This window comes from Oxyura jamaicensis, chromosome 5 (genome assembly GCF_011077185.1).
Source record: "Oxyura jamaicensis isolate SHBP4307 breed ruddy duck chromosome 5, BPBGC_Ojam_1.0, whole genome shotgun sequence".
NCBI lineage: Eukaryota > Metazoa > Chordata > Aves > Anseriformes > Anatidae > Oxyura > Oxyura jamaicensis.
The window spans coordinates 54,841,974-54,856,893 of NC_048897.1; the positions used below are offsets into that span (position 1 = coordinate 54,841,974).

Below are 14,920 nucleotides of genomic sequence, written 5' to 3' on the forward strand. Positions count from 1 at the left end.
CTTGGAGAAATAATAATAATAATAACAACAACAATAATAACAACACTCTGAAGTTCCTTAATCAGTCTTCTTATCATAGCTGTTATTCCCCACTCCTATGCTCAGTTATCCCACCATTAGACCAATCATATGGATTATACAAATCATAAATCAATTCCTGATTATCTGATTATATCAGTTACATTTCATGACCTGCTAACTTTTTTTTTCCACAGAATATACTCTTTTATACTTCACCTTTTATTCAATGAATATCAACTACATAGACAATATTCTCTTTAAAACATACCTGAAGAATGAGAGACTCTTTATCACCTTCTAATCGTGCCAATCTTTCTTGATAGGTTTCATTATTAGTAGATGAATGATGATTCACCTGTGACTGGGGAGAAAAGTGCTGTAAGAACTTTTACAGTTAATATTAAAATTTCAAGCAATAGTTAATAAAATTGATACAGCGTGGTTGTTATAATGTAAAATACACACAAAAAGTATGTCTACAGAACAAAGCTGTTTATTTAGTATGTATTAAACCTTTTGTACATGTAGTTTTTAGCTGGATTTTGAATACTCTCTCATTTCCAACAATCAGTAATTGTATAGGAATAGATTTGATATTTTCTAGCAAATTATCACTTCACTGGGAGACACCAGCTTAACAAGGCAAGAACATGAACTATATGATTTTAAAGTTCATTCCTTGTTAACTTTTGTAGTATAATGAAAATAATGAATTCTCTCATAAGTAAACAAGATTTATTTCTGTATGTCCACCTAGATAATCCTTTGACCTCAGCTATGCATCCTCAATCAAAGCATCAGACATTCTGCTTGGGCTACTATTCCACTTGAAAAGCAAAGACTTTTAGATCAGAAATCTTTAACCTTGGCAGCTACATTAGAGCTAAAACTTCCCTCCATATCATGAAATGGTTTTCCCAAATGGACAGCCCACAGGCTTTCTCAATGTCTCTGACGTCGCGCACAATGGTCGGTGAACACTTCTCTGAAATCAGAACATCAAGTTCAGGGAACAACAGCACACTACTAGGCAGAAGAATATTCTCCTAGTAACGAAAGCTAAGGATGAAGACTGCCCAGTCAGGTAGTCTTTGTTAGCACGCTTTATGCTGCTGTCATTTGCTATTTTCTATGCTAGATTTAAGAAATATGCCTGTAACCACTTGTGTAACCACCTCCCCCCTTCCCTTACAAACGCTGTGAGTTAAAGTGCTGCCAATATATTTTAACATAAGCAACTTGTCATCACTGCAAAACACAGTTGCACATTTTATATAATCAGTAGCTAAGAATTAATTCAACTTCAAATCACAAATAAGACAGACACTTTACCAAACTCACATTTACCAAACGTATAACCCCTGGTGATGTCTGCAGCGGTGACTGACTGTGAAGTATCCTCTGTTGGAAGTTCAACACTCAATACCCATATAAGACTTAGTGAATCACACACATGTGGACAAGGAGAAGTGGAAAATAAATAAATAAATAAATAAATAAAAATAAACCTGGCCAAAGGTCGGCCAGAGACCACTCAGATAAGTACAGTACACAGAAAATGGCCTGCTAAAAAAAAAGTGGCTGATTGACACACAGCAGTTGTTTAAGACTTGGGAAGTCTTTGTGGCATGCATGAAGACAAGATAAAACAATGTAATATGAACCAAGACCATCTGTGGATGGTTGGAGTGCATGCTGCAGTTGTGAAAGACAGTACTGAGATGAAACTGAGTATAGTTAGGTATCACACGTATCAGCGGGAACTGAATATGGAATCCATAGCACTGAAGTTGTAAGACCAGAGAGCAACAGAGTTAGTGTAAGAGATGACAAACAATGAACACTAGACTCACGTAACCACATGAACCAAAATGCTGAATCAACAAGATTTTCCACAGACAAATATGTTACTTCAGAAGATGTAGCAAAAAAAAAAAAAAAAAAAAAAAAAATGTTTCTGATAACATAGTAAAGAAGTAGAAGGAGGAAAGGTGAAGGTGGCCGGAACAGTTAGGATGGTGGTAGTGCTGCAGATGAGAACTCAAGTGTATATCATACATGCTTTGCCTAGGACAGATGTAAAGCAATTTCTTGAAGCACCTGTATCACACTCTCCACAGAGAACTTGGATAGGAGTTTAACGACAATGAGATTGCATCCGATATAAAAACAAAGTATTTCCTCAAATAATTCAAAACCATTTCTCCCAGTTCTTAAAAAAATAATAAAAAAAGAAGCTTCAGCTTCTTATTCATCTTTAGTATCCAGATCTCTCTTGAATATGTTCCTTTTAATCTAATTTGGACATAATATTAACACATGCTGGAAGTATGAGCGTCTCAGTATCACTTATGTGATCCAGTCATTACAGAGTACTATTCAGAGAAAAAGGCTTAAATACTCCTCCAGCATATGATACAAAAAATATGAGACTTTAGAGTATGATTCAGCAGCTTTATGTTAAAACAAGGATAATTAGCAAAAATATGAAAGGGTATGGCAAGAAAGGGAAGACATTTTTGATCAATTCCGCTAGCTAGCTTAATTTTCAACAGCCTTCTTAGACAGGAGCTCAGAGTCCAATAAGCAAGGAATTTTTGTTTCCTTGCATGTTATTTTACCATGAGACAATTCAGAATGCAGCACATTGCCAGAACTGAACAACTGCTGTTTAGAGTTTATGTACTGATGTTCTGTTCAGAGGTTTCTGAAACAAAACTTGAATCTGCATAGTCTGTAAAAGTAAGCCCCTTACAGCAAGCACATATGCAAGGTAATAAAATTGAATATAGGCCAATTTATGTGCTCCTTGTGTGTTAGGTTTCAGCTCCAAGAAACTCCAACACAGCTAATTTTAAAACAAAACCCACCAACTTCTGAAGTTCATCAGCAAACTGTTACACAGAAATTTATCACTAAGGTATGTATCATATTGGGCTATGGAGGAGGAAGGAGCTGGGAGAAGAAATCTGGCAGTCAGACTGGTGATTTGTAAGCTTTTTCAGCAAGTCACCCGCCTCTTGGAACAGAGATTATGTCAAAACCCTCCTCCCTTCTTATTCAGAGTCACATGAATCACTTTCAGTTCCACTGATAATTGAATCAGATGCCTGTGGCAACTATAGTACTTGCATTAATGGGAAAGATTAGGGACATACATGATGTACTGTCTTTTGTTGCAGTTTAGAAGCTGAGAAGAGGAATATGGCCAGCAGAGTTCAACCAGCCAGTTTACCGCAAACTACTAACAGCACACAGACTGCAATATTATATTTCAATACCGGAAAAATGTACACTATAGACTTTTTCCAGTCTCTCTGGAGTTGATAATATTTAGAAGAATACAGTCTTCCCAAGTTTTGATTACTGTTTTGGGTCAGCAGAATTGATGTTATGAGTCACAATACTTGCTATTGTATAGTGGTGAGTGAGAAGCCTACACAGTAAACAATTTTATTTTAGCATCTATCTATGGATATAATACCAATTTAATCTCTTGGCATCCTAGTGCTACCTGAAATACACACCCATCTGAATGTATGTACATTCACTCAGCATACTTGAGGAGGGAGAGGTGGCTGGAACATGATTTCTGGATCTGCAATTCCTGCCTTTCATCTGAAGGCAATTATGAAAGCAACAACAGGATTTTTCTGCTTCTCATTGTTCGTTGTTGATTAAGTGGCAGTCAATCTGAAAGAGCTAACAACATATAGTCTGCAATTAAGTACAGGCAAAGCTGGGTAAATTCACGCAGTCCTTAAAATCGAATAATTTTGACCAAATATTTATACTTTTATCAGCATAACTTTTCCCATTGCTACAACTTCTCCTCCAGACAGTTAAGTTACTTAAAGGAAGATATCCTTACAGAAGTCATGACGTTCACCCTCAAGCATAATTAATATAGCGTAATTAATATAGCATATGCTTGATTGCTTCACCTCTTGCTAGCACAGGTTATGTACAGTAGCCAGAACAAAAGCAACAGAAGCATAGCACTTATGTGTATCTGTCTCAGGTCAACCATCAGCTCAGAGCTGCACACACTTGAAAATTGAAGTCCAAAGCCAGCGACAAGTATCATCGCATGTTTCTATTCCACATGAAGGCATCTCTTTCAAAATGACAAGTCTTACCCTTGTGAAGTTTTCCTGACACATGAGATTTTCCATTTTGCTACACTTCATCTACTGCAATTCAAAAAGCCCAGTTTTATAATGCCCTTGGAGAGCACATGATACTGTTTGTCATAAATATTAGCATTTACGTCTGTGATGAAACTAAGTAACTTGTGATTACACCTATATGCCCATGAACCAAAATGGGGGCTATGTCATTTTTATTCAGAATAGTGTGTTCCAATTAAGGCCAGATGGAAGGAAGATAAAGCAACAGCACCACAGAGGAAATTGTATGTGAACCCTTTAACCCAAGCTCCTTGGGAGAACCAAAGAAAACTCATGCTGAAGATGACGCACATTTAGCATTTGGAAGGCGGGGGGAGAGCCTTAAGTTCTTTAGCTTGCAACAGAAGTTTAACAGCAACAGATTCACGCTTAGGCCCTGTAAAAGAACCTGACATCAGCTACCTCCAAAATGCTTCCCACAGACTGACAGCCTGTTGTAAAGTAATGGTAATAGTGCCCTGTATATACACAAGAACTTCTCCATATCCTTCCAGAAAGAGACTGCTTATAGACGCACCTCCCCTGGCATGTCCTGTGACCTCCTTAACTTGGTTTTACGCCCCTCACTAACAAGGTATCTTTGAACATTGGTGCTGTTACAAACTCTGCTACAAAAGGCACAAAACCAGGGTAGTAATCTGTGTCAGATACCATTGAGCTTTTCAGGCAGAATAGGCTCACCCAGAGGGTTCTGACATTGCCACCAGAGTATCATATGCCATAAAGTATAACATAGCTGTATACCCACTGCAGAGTTTTGTCTTTGATATCAGGCAGCATGTTATCAGCACAAAGTTATCTCTCTTTAAGAAAGACTATTACTGCAGGCATTAATTCTTTCTGTCAGAAGACGGAAAAAAGTAAAATATATATATATATATATATAAAAAGTAAACAGAGAACAAATGAAAGCATGAGCTGTGCCTCATACACAACTGAGACAAGACTAAACTTATTGTTTCTTAGTTTGTTTCTTTTGGCTCTATTTGGTTTTACTTTTTGGTGCCCAATCTACCCATAACTTATGAGCACAGCACTCTTGGCACAGCACTTTTCACAGGTCGTTTTAACATCAAGAAAGTCTAGTGGAAAGAGCTGAAACGTGGTGATGCTCTATTTAAATTTGACCTGAATATTGCCTTGTACCTGCTGCTGTTGCATGATACTACTGTTGTTATGTTACAAGACTTCTGCTTAAAACCATATCCCTCTGTTATAAGCATCTGAAAATATCATCTGTGTCCTTCATTTCCCCCTGCCTGGGTCTCATGATTTTTTATAATTGTTTGTTTGCTGTCCTAATGCAGTCCACGGCACAGAGGAATGTGGGAAAATGTGGCTTAACCAACTAACTGCAACATCAAAAACAATCCTGGTCTCTGAAGTGATTTCTTATGATGAAATTGGAACCAGCTTTGGTGTACTTCACCAAGGGTTTATGGAAGTCTGTTGCAGTTACTCTCTGTTAAGTGCCATTCGTTACTCTGGAGGGTACTCATACTTACACTCGCAGCCAAAGAGCAATAGTTTATGATTGCAGGGCCCCAAATCTATCCCAGTCAGTGCCAGACGTCGACACTAGAATTCTTGAATATGAGAATTAAATAAGTAACTTAGATTTTATTTTTTAAATCACTTATTGAAGGAATTTGGGAGCACACTGCTCAAGGTCTCCTGGGAACCATGCAAGATCATTTTTCATTTTTCTGCCATTCCCCCACATGTGCTCACTCCCTTAAAGAGCCTACAAGAAAAAGGAGCAATACTGATATTCTCCTTTATGTGCCTTACATAAAAGGAATTAAGTGCAACCATTGTAATGGAATTATTACTTTCTGAAGAAGTTTGTGCTATGTTTGAACACAGTATCCTTTCTAAACATAGCACTTGGAAATCATCCCAAAGACACCCTCTGTTGCTCGTACCCCCAAAATGGTCAGCATTTCAGTAAGAGCCATTCTTCACTGAAGCTACCCTGTTGGAGCCCTTTCTCATTGTTTTGTAGTTCTCAGTGCACAGTGAATGCAGTACAGTTTGATAACACCACACTGTAGCCTTTTTTTTAAAGCAAAATTACATTTTAGAAATAAAATTAAGCCAAGAAGCAGGGGCAGACATACCATACTCAAAATATCATTTAAATAACAAGTTAACGTGATCTCAAAAACCACTAAAGAGTTATCTAGCTTTAACTGCACAGAGCACAGGTTAAACTAACAGTCTAATGTTACCAAATGTACTTCCTGTTGCCTCCTCTCCTTCACTCACCCACTCATTCCCCATTTAATCCCCTCCCCATCCACATGCCAGAAATGTAAGAGCTTTGAGAATGTGATGCAAATGTTTTGTGAATTAACTGAAGTTCAAGATTCTCTAGCTTTTATTAAAGACTGACATACCATAAATATTTTATATTCATTCAAGAAGCTACCCAAATTGAAGTTCCTATTCACATTCCACACAGGTATTTACCTATATTTTATGTTTACATGTCCAACATGTTCAATAAAAACAAAAAAAGAGTGCATGTACATATATATACCTGTGTTTTTAAACTAGTGCCACACAGAAGCATTAACATAAATACTCTGCATATGATTTCCAATAAAAGTACACACAGGTTAAAAATAGTTCTTCAAAGGTATAATGAGATGTGCTTCTTACATGACATAAAATTAAATCAATAATGTAATTAAAACAGAACAAAAACAAAACAAAACCACAGTATATTGTGAAAGATCTATTCTCATCCCCCTCATGCATTTTTCAAAAACTGAGAAATAAATAGTTAGAACCTATTAAATCTACAAGCTGACAAAAATTAAGGGATTTTTCTAAGGTGATCAGACAACTACACAAACCTTGTTTTTCTTTTACAGGAAGACAAAAACAATCTCATTATATTATGCAGTTAATTCATGTTCACATTCACGTTTATCACAAAATTAGGATTTTAATAGCACTGCGTTTAAAAAAAGCATATTTTAATAAGAAAAATGTGAGCAGGAAAAATGTACCACCATTTTTATCCAAAACAAAGGCATCCTTAAAAGTCACATACAATTAACTCAATGAAGAATTAAGTAAAGAACCAGTGCAAATCCATCTTATTTTTAAACTACAATGTTGTAAACAATGTATTCTCATTTTTTGCCATACACTGTCATGTAGGATATACTTTGTTGTATTATAATCTCAGGAAAGCATAAGCACTTACTAGAATCTATTGGCATTTGTTCAAAGTTTGATTCTAGAGTTTCACTTTTAAAGACAAAGACAGCTGATTCTCTCTCTTCCCCCCCCCCCGCCCTCCTCCTGTATGCCTCCCCCTCCTGCATGAAGCGTCTCCAATTCATTTCTCAAAAAGGAACTTACAGTATTTTACGTCTGAGGCACCCAACGCGTTTCCTTCTGCGGAACTCAGAATTCTGACTTAGATTTGCTAACATGCATTTACAAAGACAAAACAAAGCACAGCAAACCACTTACCCTCTTTAGCCACGTGAAGTGCTTGTAAATATCAAGCTCACCATCCATGCTTTGGGCCCATCTCAGCAGTCACATTCCCAGGGTTAAAAGAAACTTTTGGAAACGAGCGCACTGCTTTGTTCTACAGGATATAGCTGTGACTTCTTCCCCTTTCAACCCCTCAGCTTCTAAAGTCTTGAATGTGTGTTCGCATTTCAAGCTAAATCTACTGCCTCTGTCCCAGTCTTATCCCAAATGCTTCTCACAGATGTATATACAATGCACAACTGTATAAACTTCAGACTCTCCCCCAAACATCTGTTTTTTTTAAACAGCACATTGGTTAGCAACAAGAACAACGTAACTCTAAAAACATCAAAAATATAACTTGCTGAATTATATTTTAAAAAGATCTTTCAAGAACAGCATAAATCTGCAGAAACTGTTCTCTTTTAATGTTGAATAACAAGCTAAAATTATTAAGCTGTCACTGAGAAACTATTTTCAAGTAATGCTTTCCCTGGCTTTCTGTTTCAAGAGAGGCTGGAACTCATTACCAAAGACCCCCTATTTCCTGTCTCTGTTTTACTCCCTGTTTATCGTAACACGACTCAGACTTCTTGGTTTATTTCAGGCCCAGACTAAAACTAAAAATAAGTTCTACTCTTTGAATTACTTGCCTGTCCTCACAAAAAAAAATAAAAATAAATAAAAAAAATTATAAAAGAGAAGGAATTCAAGGACAATCCTGTGGATAAGTTAATTATTCCATAAACACTGCCAGAGAGGTAGTTTTCCATCTTAACAGAAGACGACGGTACCCTTCTAAGATTTTTATCTGCTGAAGCTGAACTCTCATAGCATGGCAATGTTTCAAACTTGAACACCAGGATAATAAATGCATATGCAAAGCAACACTCTGACACAGCAGGGAAGTTTAAAAGTACTCCCTGTTACTGCGGTGTCCTCTAGTGCCTCCACACCGTAGTTATGATTATGTTCTATTTTTTCCCAATAAACTCCAGTTTCCAACTTTGTTTGGTCTTAAACTGTACATCTGATTGTTCCATATATGAAGACAACGGATTAGGCAATGCCTATTAAGACTAAAACGCAGCTGTCCCCATAGGATTTTTGTGATGATCTCAGAACATATACTTAGCTCCACATTTTCCTCAGTTCCCACAGCCAAACACATTCTCTTGTTTAAGAAAAAGTACAAGGGTTTGGTAGAGCCATTGTCAGAGCTGCCCATCATTCTAATGCTATGTGCCAAGAACTCAAAGTCTGGAACTGTATAATGCCCTGAAAAACAGTTATTAAAAGGACCTGTCACACTTACCTATATATCTACTCTCCAAACTGTGGAAGCCACAGATATATGAATGAGTTTCTACAAGGTATGTGGGGTTTTACTATTTCAGCCATTCATGATCCTTTTTTACCTGATGCGTATCTTTTAGGATCTTCCAAACCACAAGCCACAAGCAGGGATAGATATAAACCTAGACTACTAGCCTTCTTTAAGTAACAGATGGTAATAAACACATGAAGTCACATGACAGGAAAAATATGAAAAGACCTCAAAATACATCGCTACAGGTCTTCTGAAAGTGCTAATAGAACTCAAATCACCAGTAAACATAAGAAGGTAAAAGAAATATTTGTTTCCTAACGGGAAGCATACCACAAGACAACATCTGAAGAGAACTCGGATTGTTCTGCACGTAGAACGTACTTATTCTACATTGGTTGTAGAAGTTTTTAAACTATATTAATGTTGATGAGATAAGCTCTTTCTTGAATAGTTGATGTCACCTGGCAAAAGTCTTAATATATTGCCTATTTTAGATTAAAAAATAAAATCTTAAAAATGATTTAATATGCTCTTAATACAGTACATTCTCTACCTGTGATAGCATCTCTCATAGCTGACAAACTCAAGTCTGAATGGGGATTCTCTTGAGATTAAAACATAACTCCCTACTGCTTAAACCTTTTTTTCCCCTAGAAAACTAGTTACCTGATTATAGAGAATAGCAAACGCATCAAACTATCACAGATCTCTGCATATCCCACAGCAACACCACTAGAGTCTCCTTAAGTTCCTTATTTCATCCATTTCAAAACAGAGGCTGTAAGATTTATTTCAGGTTTATTTAGGGAAGGGGAGGAACATACTCCCTTAAAATGTTCCAACATACATCATCTTTTAATGATTTTGTTTTTAATTAAAAAAATAAAAACTAAAAGAAAATTGTATTATACCACTTTTTGGTGCCTCAGTGTAGCATCTGCAATTAGGTGAACATCAATTTCTCCTCCTAAAAGCATTTTAAATGACAAACATACCTTCTTTTCGCCTTGTCATTTGTCCTGGATTTCATGCAAAGGCACTTGATTTTATTACAGTCGTTCTTCCTGACTAAAAGGTAAACGTGTCTGAATTTTCTGCATCTTATCAGCTATGAATGTTGACAACACACATTCCAGACAGTCACGTGTTCCACGTGTTCACTTTTAGCCTGTCACCTGCATGCTGAACTTTTTGTTCTGCTTGAGCTTTGGCCTGGAAAAGTTTTAGGCACCAACTGAATGCAAATTGATTGCCCCAGATTCACTTAGAATATTTTCCCACTTCTCTGGAAAAACAGTTCTTTTTTTTTTTTTTTTTTTTTTTCTTTTTTTTTTCTCCTCTGGGCAGTGTGAAAATACCGAAAATATGTTGCAATGTGAGGATTGCTTCATCGGGTTACCGCTGTGTTTAAAAAAAAAAAAAAAAAAAAAAAGTGGGAGAAGGAAATTGATGTTTATACATAGTTCTTCACTGAGCACTAATGTCTAATTCAATGGAGAACTGAAGCCAAACCAAAATAAAAAATAATCCCCCCAAATCACTGCAATACCACCATGCTCATATGATACCCCAAGGAGAGAGAATGATCTAGCTACTCACTCCCAGGAATTAATATTAGCTTTTCCTTCATCCATCACTCTGGGCTCTTCCCAGTGTTTGAACTGCCTTGGAAACAAAGGGATTAGGACCAGATTTTATCCAGGAAAAAATTCCTCAAAATGCCAATTCATACACCTGTTATTCTCATACTGCAGAAAAATGTGAGAACTTGAGAGTGAAGACAGAAATAAATAAATAAATAAATAAAATAAAATAAACCTGCACAAGAATACATGTGAAAAGAAATTCAGACCATTTGTGAAAAAGACAATAGCACTGGAAATCTTTTTTACATGGTGAAGAATGGCTTCAGAAATCTAGATGAAGCATTTCCTGAGTATTAAGAGTCTTAATCATGATTAATTGATAATGCCTAAGGGCATTATCAAGGAAGATGAGAATCTTTGAAAAAAAGGAAGGCAAGCAAGTAAACAAGTACTGCATTTTTTATATGAACGTATTTGCTTTACTTGTGATAATTAAAAACGAACACCACCATGAAATAAAACAAACTAACAAAACAACCAACCAACCAAAAAACAAAACAAAACAAAAACAAACAAACAAACAAACAAAAACACCAAAACAAAACAAAACAAACAAACACAAAGAAAAAACATACACCATCCTGGGAAAGACTAGGAATAACTTTACATAGACACGTGAATAAATATTCCTCTCCTAGCATAAAATGCACTCAGTACAAATGGCTTAAATTGGATTAAAATCTGTATTTTAGAAAAATAAACAAATCATAATTAGATGGCCATTATTGTTGCATATTCAGAGGAGAAAGGAGAGGAAAAAAAAATGTAATACTTCAAACAGGTGCAGACATCTTTGGAGTCATTCTCATCCGCGTGCCGTATGACATCACTTAACTTTTCTGGTTATTGCTCAAGTAATAACTAGCTGTCTTTCCTTGGCTTGCACAAAGACAGCATTACCAATACCTTGATGAAGTTGCTGTTTATTAGTTCACCCACGACATTTGCACATTCTTGGCAGTTGCAAACATTTTTTTGCCATATGCTGAAATACTTTTTCCAGCTCAAGCTCTAGAATAACTATAACTTTGCATGAAAAATGTGGATAGTAAGAAACCTGAGTACTATGTTTTGGCCTAAAAACTAGAAAATATTTTTTTATTTAATAGGACAGTAAAATCACTGTGAACACTACCTGGCCCCTACCTCCCTAACAAATTGCTATAGTCAAGAAAGGGATATATTGGCACATAAAGAAAATATTTATAGAAATGTATTCAATTTTTACCACACAACAATTACAATAATTGAGGTCTAGTTTTCAGCCTGAAAAATTTCAATGCACTCCTGAAGTTATTGAATTTGCACTAAAACAGTATATGAAATATTTGAAGCAGGTTATTTACGAAATAACCGTACACACATCAACATTACCAGGTAACATTTTGCCTCTTCCCAGTATAACGTATATTTAAGTCTCTCAGACATTTAAATTTCAGAATGGAAAAAATCATTAATAAACTAAAGCAGAATAAGCTGCAGATAAACCCTTGTTATTCCTTATTCCTAATAAACAATAGAGAAGTAACATCTTAATTATTTTCTTCTTAAGCATTTCATTAATTCAGGAAAACAAAGCACATGCTTATCTACCTACACAGCTGAGTAACATGCCATCATACTGTATGCTATTTTATATATGCAAAGTCTAAAATAACTATAATTTGTTTTCATTCCTGAAAGATCGTGAAACCTGAAAATGCTTAGTCATATTTTAAATAAGTATAGTTAACATTTACTACCATTAGCATACTATTCCAAAAAAAGAGCATGAAATACCTTAATTGTGAAATATATTATTGCTATCTTTGTCATTAATGATAGTACATCTCATTTGCAAAATGTAAACTTACTAAAATTTTGTGAAATCTGAATAAAGGCTATATACAGAAGTACTTCAAGATTATGCCCTTCCTTTAATGCTCAAATAATAATTCAAAATCAATATAGGACTTGTTAAAAGAAAATTTTACCCCTACGTTCTTTACATGGACATTACCTTGTATCTTATCTGTTATCACAATTGTTTAGTTAAATAATTGTCTCTTACCAATCCTCTGTTAATTATTTGATGGAAAGCATTTTCAGATGTAACCTCTAGCTACACTTAAAACATTAGGTACTTCATAGCATTTGCATTTATATGTTAATATTTGTTAAATTAATGCAGCATATCAAATTTCAAATAATGAAAAACAATGCAGCTGGAAATTAAATGACAGAATATAACGTGAGATGTAAAACAATCACCATCCATAACATTAGACACAAAAGAAAAGGCAAACGTGATACTCAGCTTCAGTGCAAAAGCACTGAAGTCAGCAGCCAAAGGATTCCTAGACAAATGGAGTTCTAGATAATATGAATAAATCATATTAATCCTTTTGAAGGCTAATATGCAATTTCTGTATACAATCATGGCTTCCAACAGAGTAGATCCCTAATCCCTCTGACAATATCAACATCTGTATAGCTCACGTAGGTGATGATTGCCCCCAAGGGCTAAACTTCACAACACGTCATGAGGATACCTTGAAATCTCGGAAAACTTAACATAAACAAATAGGCCTTGCTATTGTAACAGGAATATCACCTTTCTTCCATGAGTACTCTAAGACTATGGCCATAACACTGTTTTATCACTTCAATCAAAAGTTAGTTCAGTTCAGTATTATTGGTCATTACATGGGTGCAATTGCAGAAAACTAACCCTACCATGTCATTTTAAGAAATTGACCTAAACCAGCCCTACTGAGTGAAAGCTATTTTAATCTTGTTTTAGTTCATGCAGATAAAACTTTCCTACCTCTGCTAAACGTCTACTATGGAGAGCAGTCACTGTCAGAGAGCATGAGGCTGGCTCACAGACAAGCAACAATGGAATGTTAATAAATAAATAAATAAATAATAATAATCCTGGTTTAGATAAATTCCATGCGAGCCATGTACACCCCCCTTTCCACTGGCTCCAAGGCATTCTCTAGTATGTATAAATAGCTGCACATATAACGGACACTGCTGCTTCCTGTGTGCTGTGAATTGCTCTAACATGCTTTGGGAACTCTGAGAAGATGAGATCTTCCAGTTCAAGGCTCCCTTGCGTCATCAAGTGATTGAAAAAGAGCTGGAGCACAACAGAGGACTGGATCATTCAAATTATGACTTGGACTACGGCTCAGAAAACATATCCATCCAATATTTCAAGCTGGCAAAAATAAATATGAATGTATACAGAATGATGGCTTTTCTATGCTGTCCCAAGCAGGCTTTGCTGGTAGATTTTCAATTTAACATGTGCTAATGCCACTTGGTAATGGGAAGATTCAGTTATATATAGCTCCATCGTGCCTCTCAACAGATGAGTCCTGCAGTCAAATCTACCAGGAGATAAATGTACTGGCTTTAACTGGCATTGCTCAGAACATATTCTCTTCCCACTCAGCTGTTACTGAGGAGTTCTACTGATGCATATGTTTAATACTTCTGCTTTTAGCAGCAATACCTTACATTCCAATTACATATTTATACAGCTTTTTTAAGGACTTCTTGCAACCACAGTTGTTTGCAAGCAAGTATGATTTTTTTTTTTTAAACTAGCAGAGGATGTTACTATAATATCCCATCTTGATAAACGCATTTGTGTGCCCTGTATTGCAGTCATTTTCCACCTCTGTTCTGGGCTGATAACTCTAAAATGAGTCCCAGACAGAAGTGAAGAGACTAGTGATTATGTTTCAGCAGAGCACTTTAACACATGCCTAAAATGCGTTTTTACACCATAAATTACACCAAGCCAGAATTATGAACTGGGGTTCACTGTTTTAATCCAAGTCCTTGTGAACACACTGGAGGAAAGATATCCTTGATTTTAAAAGGCAGTGGAAACAATCTCTTCTGAATCTTAATCATGAATAAAGGGCAATCAAGTCTAAGAAATTTATCCTACTCCTGCTAACAAGTCTGTTTTTATCACAGCAAAAGCACAGCATGAAATGAGACAAAGCACAGCGTGTATCGTACGGCAAATGACATCATTTCATCAAATTACTACATGTTCCTCTACTACTACATCCTATCTTTTCATCTTCCTGCTTCCTCAAATTTAGAACATTTAGAAAGATTTTCAGAATTAATCTTCTGAGAAAAAAATAAGCAGGGAAATACTAATGAGTTTTCAAGAACTAGCATTTTAAGGGTCTGTATAGAAAACTACACAATGAAGTAGCTTACGTTAAATA

General features: G+C 35.9%; 1 protein-coding gene across 16 annotated transcripts in view; it reads right to left on the reverse strand.

The window, feature by feature from the left end:
• PPFIBP2 (PPFIA binding protein 2) overlaps positions 1 to 14,920 on the reverse strand; it is a 106,285-nt gene that overhangs the window by 46,699 nt on the left and 44,666 nt on the right. For 12 of the 16 annotated variants that reach the window (XM_035329152.1, XM_035329159.1, XM_035329160.1 and 9 more), the window contains one exon: positions 290 to 382. In XM_035329152.1, coding sequence (XP_035185043.1) covers positions 290 to 382 — 93 coding nt within the window. Of the gene's footprint in view, positions 1 to 289; positions 383 to 7,700; positions 8,529 to 9,021; positions 9,041 to 10,031; positions 10,172 to 14,920 lie in introns of those variants that run through there. The other 4 variants (XM_035329169.1, XM_035329170.1, XM_035329164.1 and 1 more) reach the window with 4 other exon arrangements.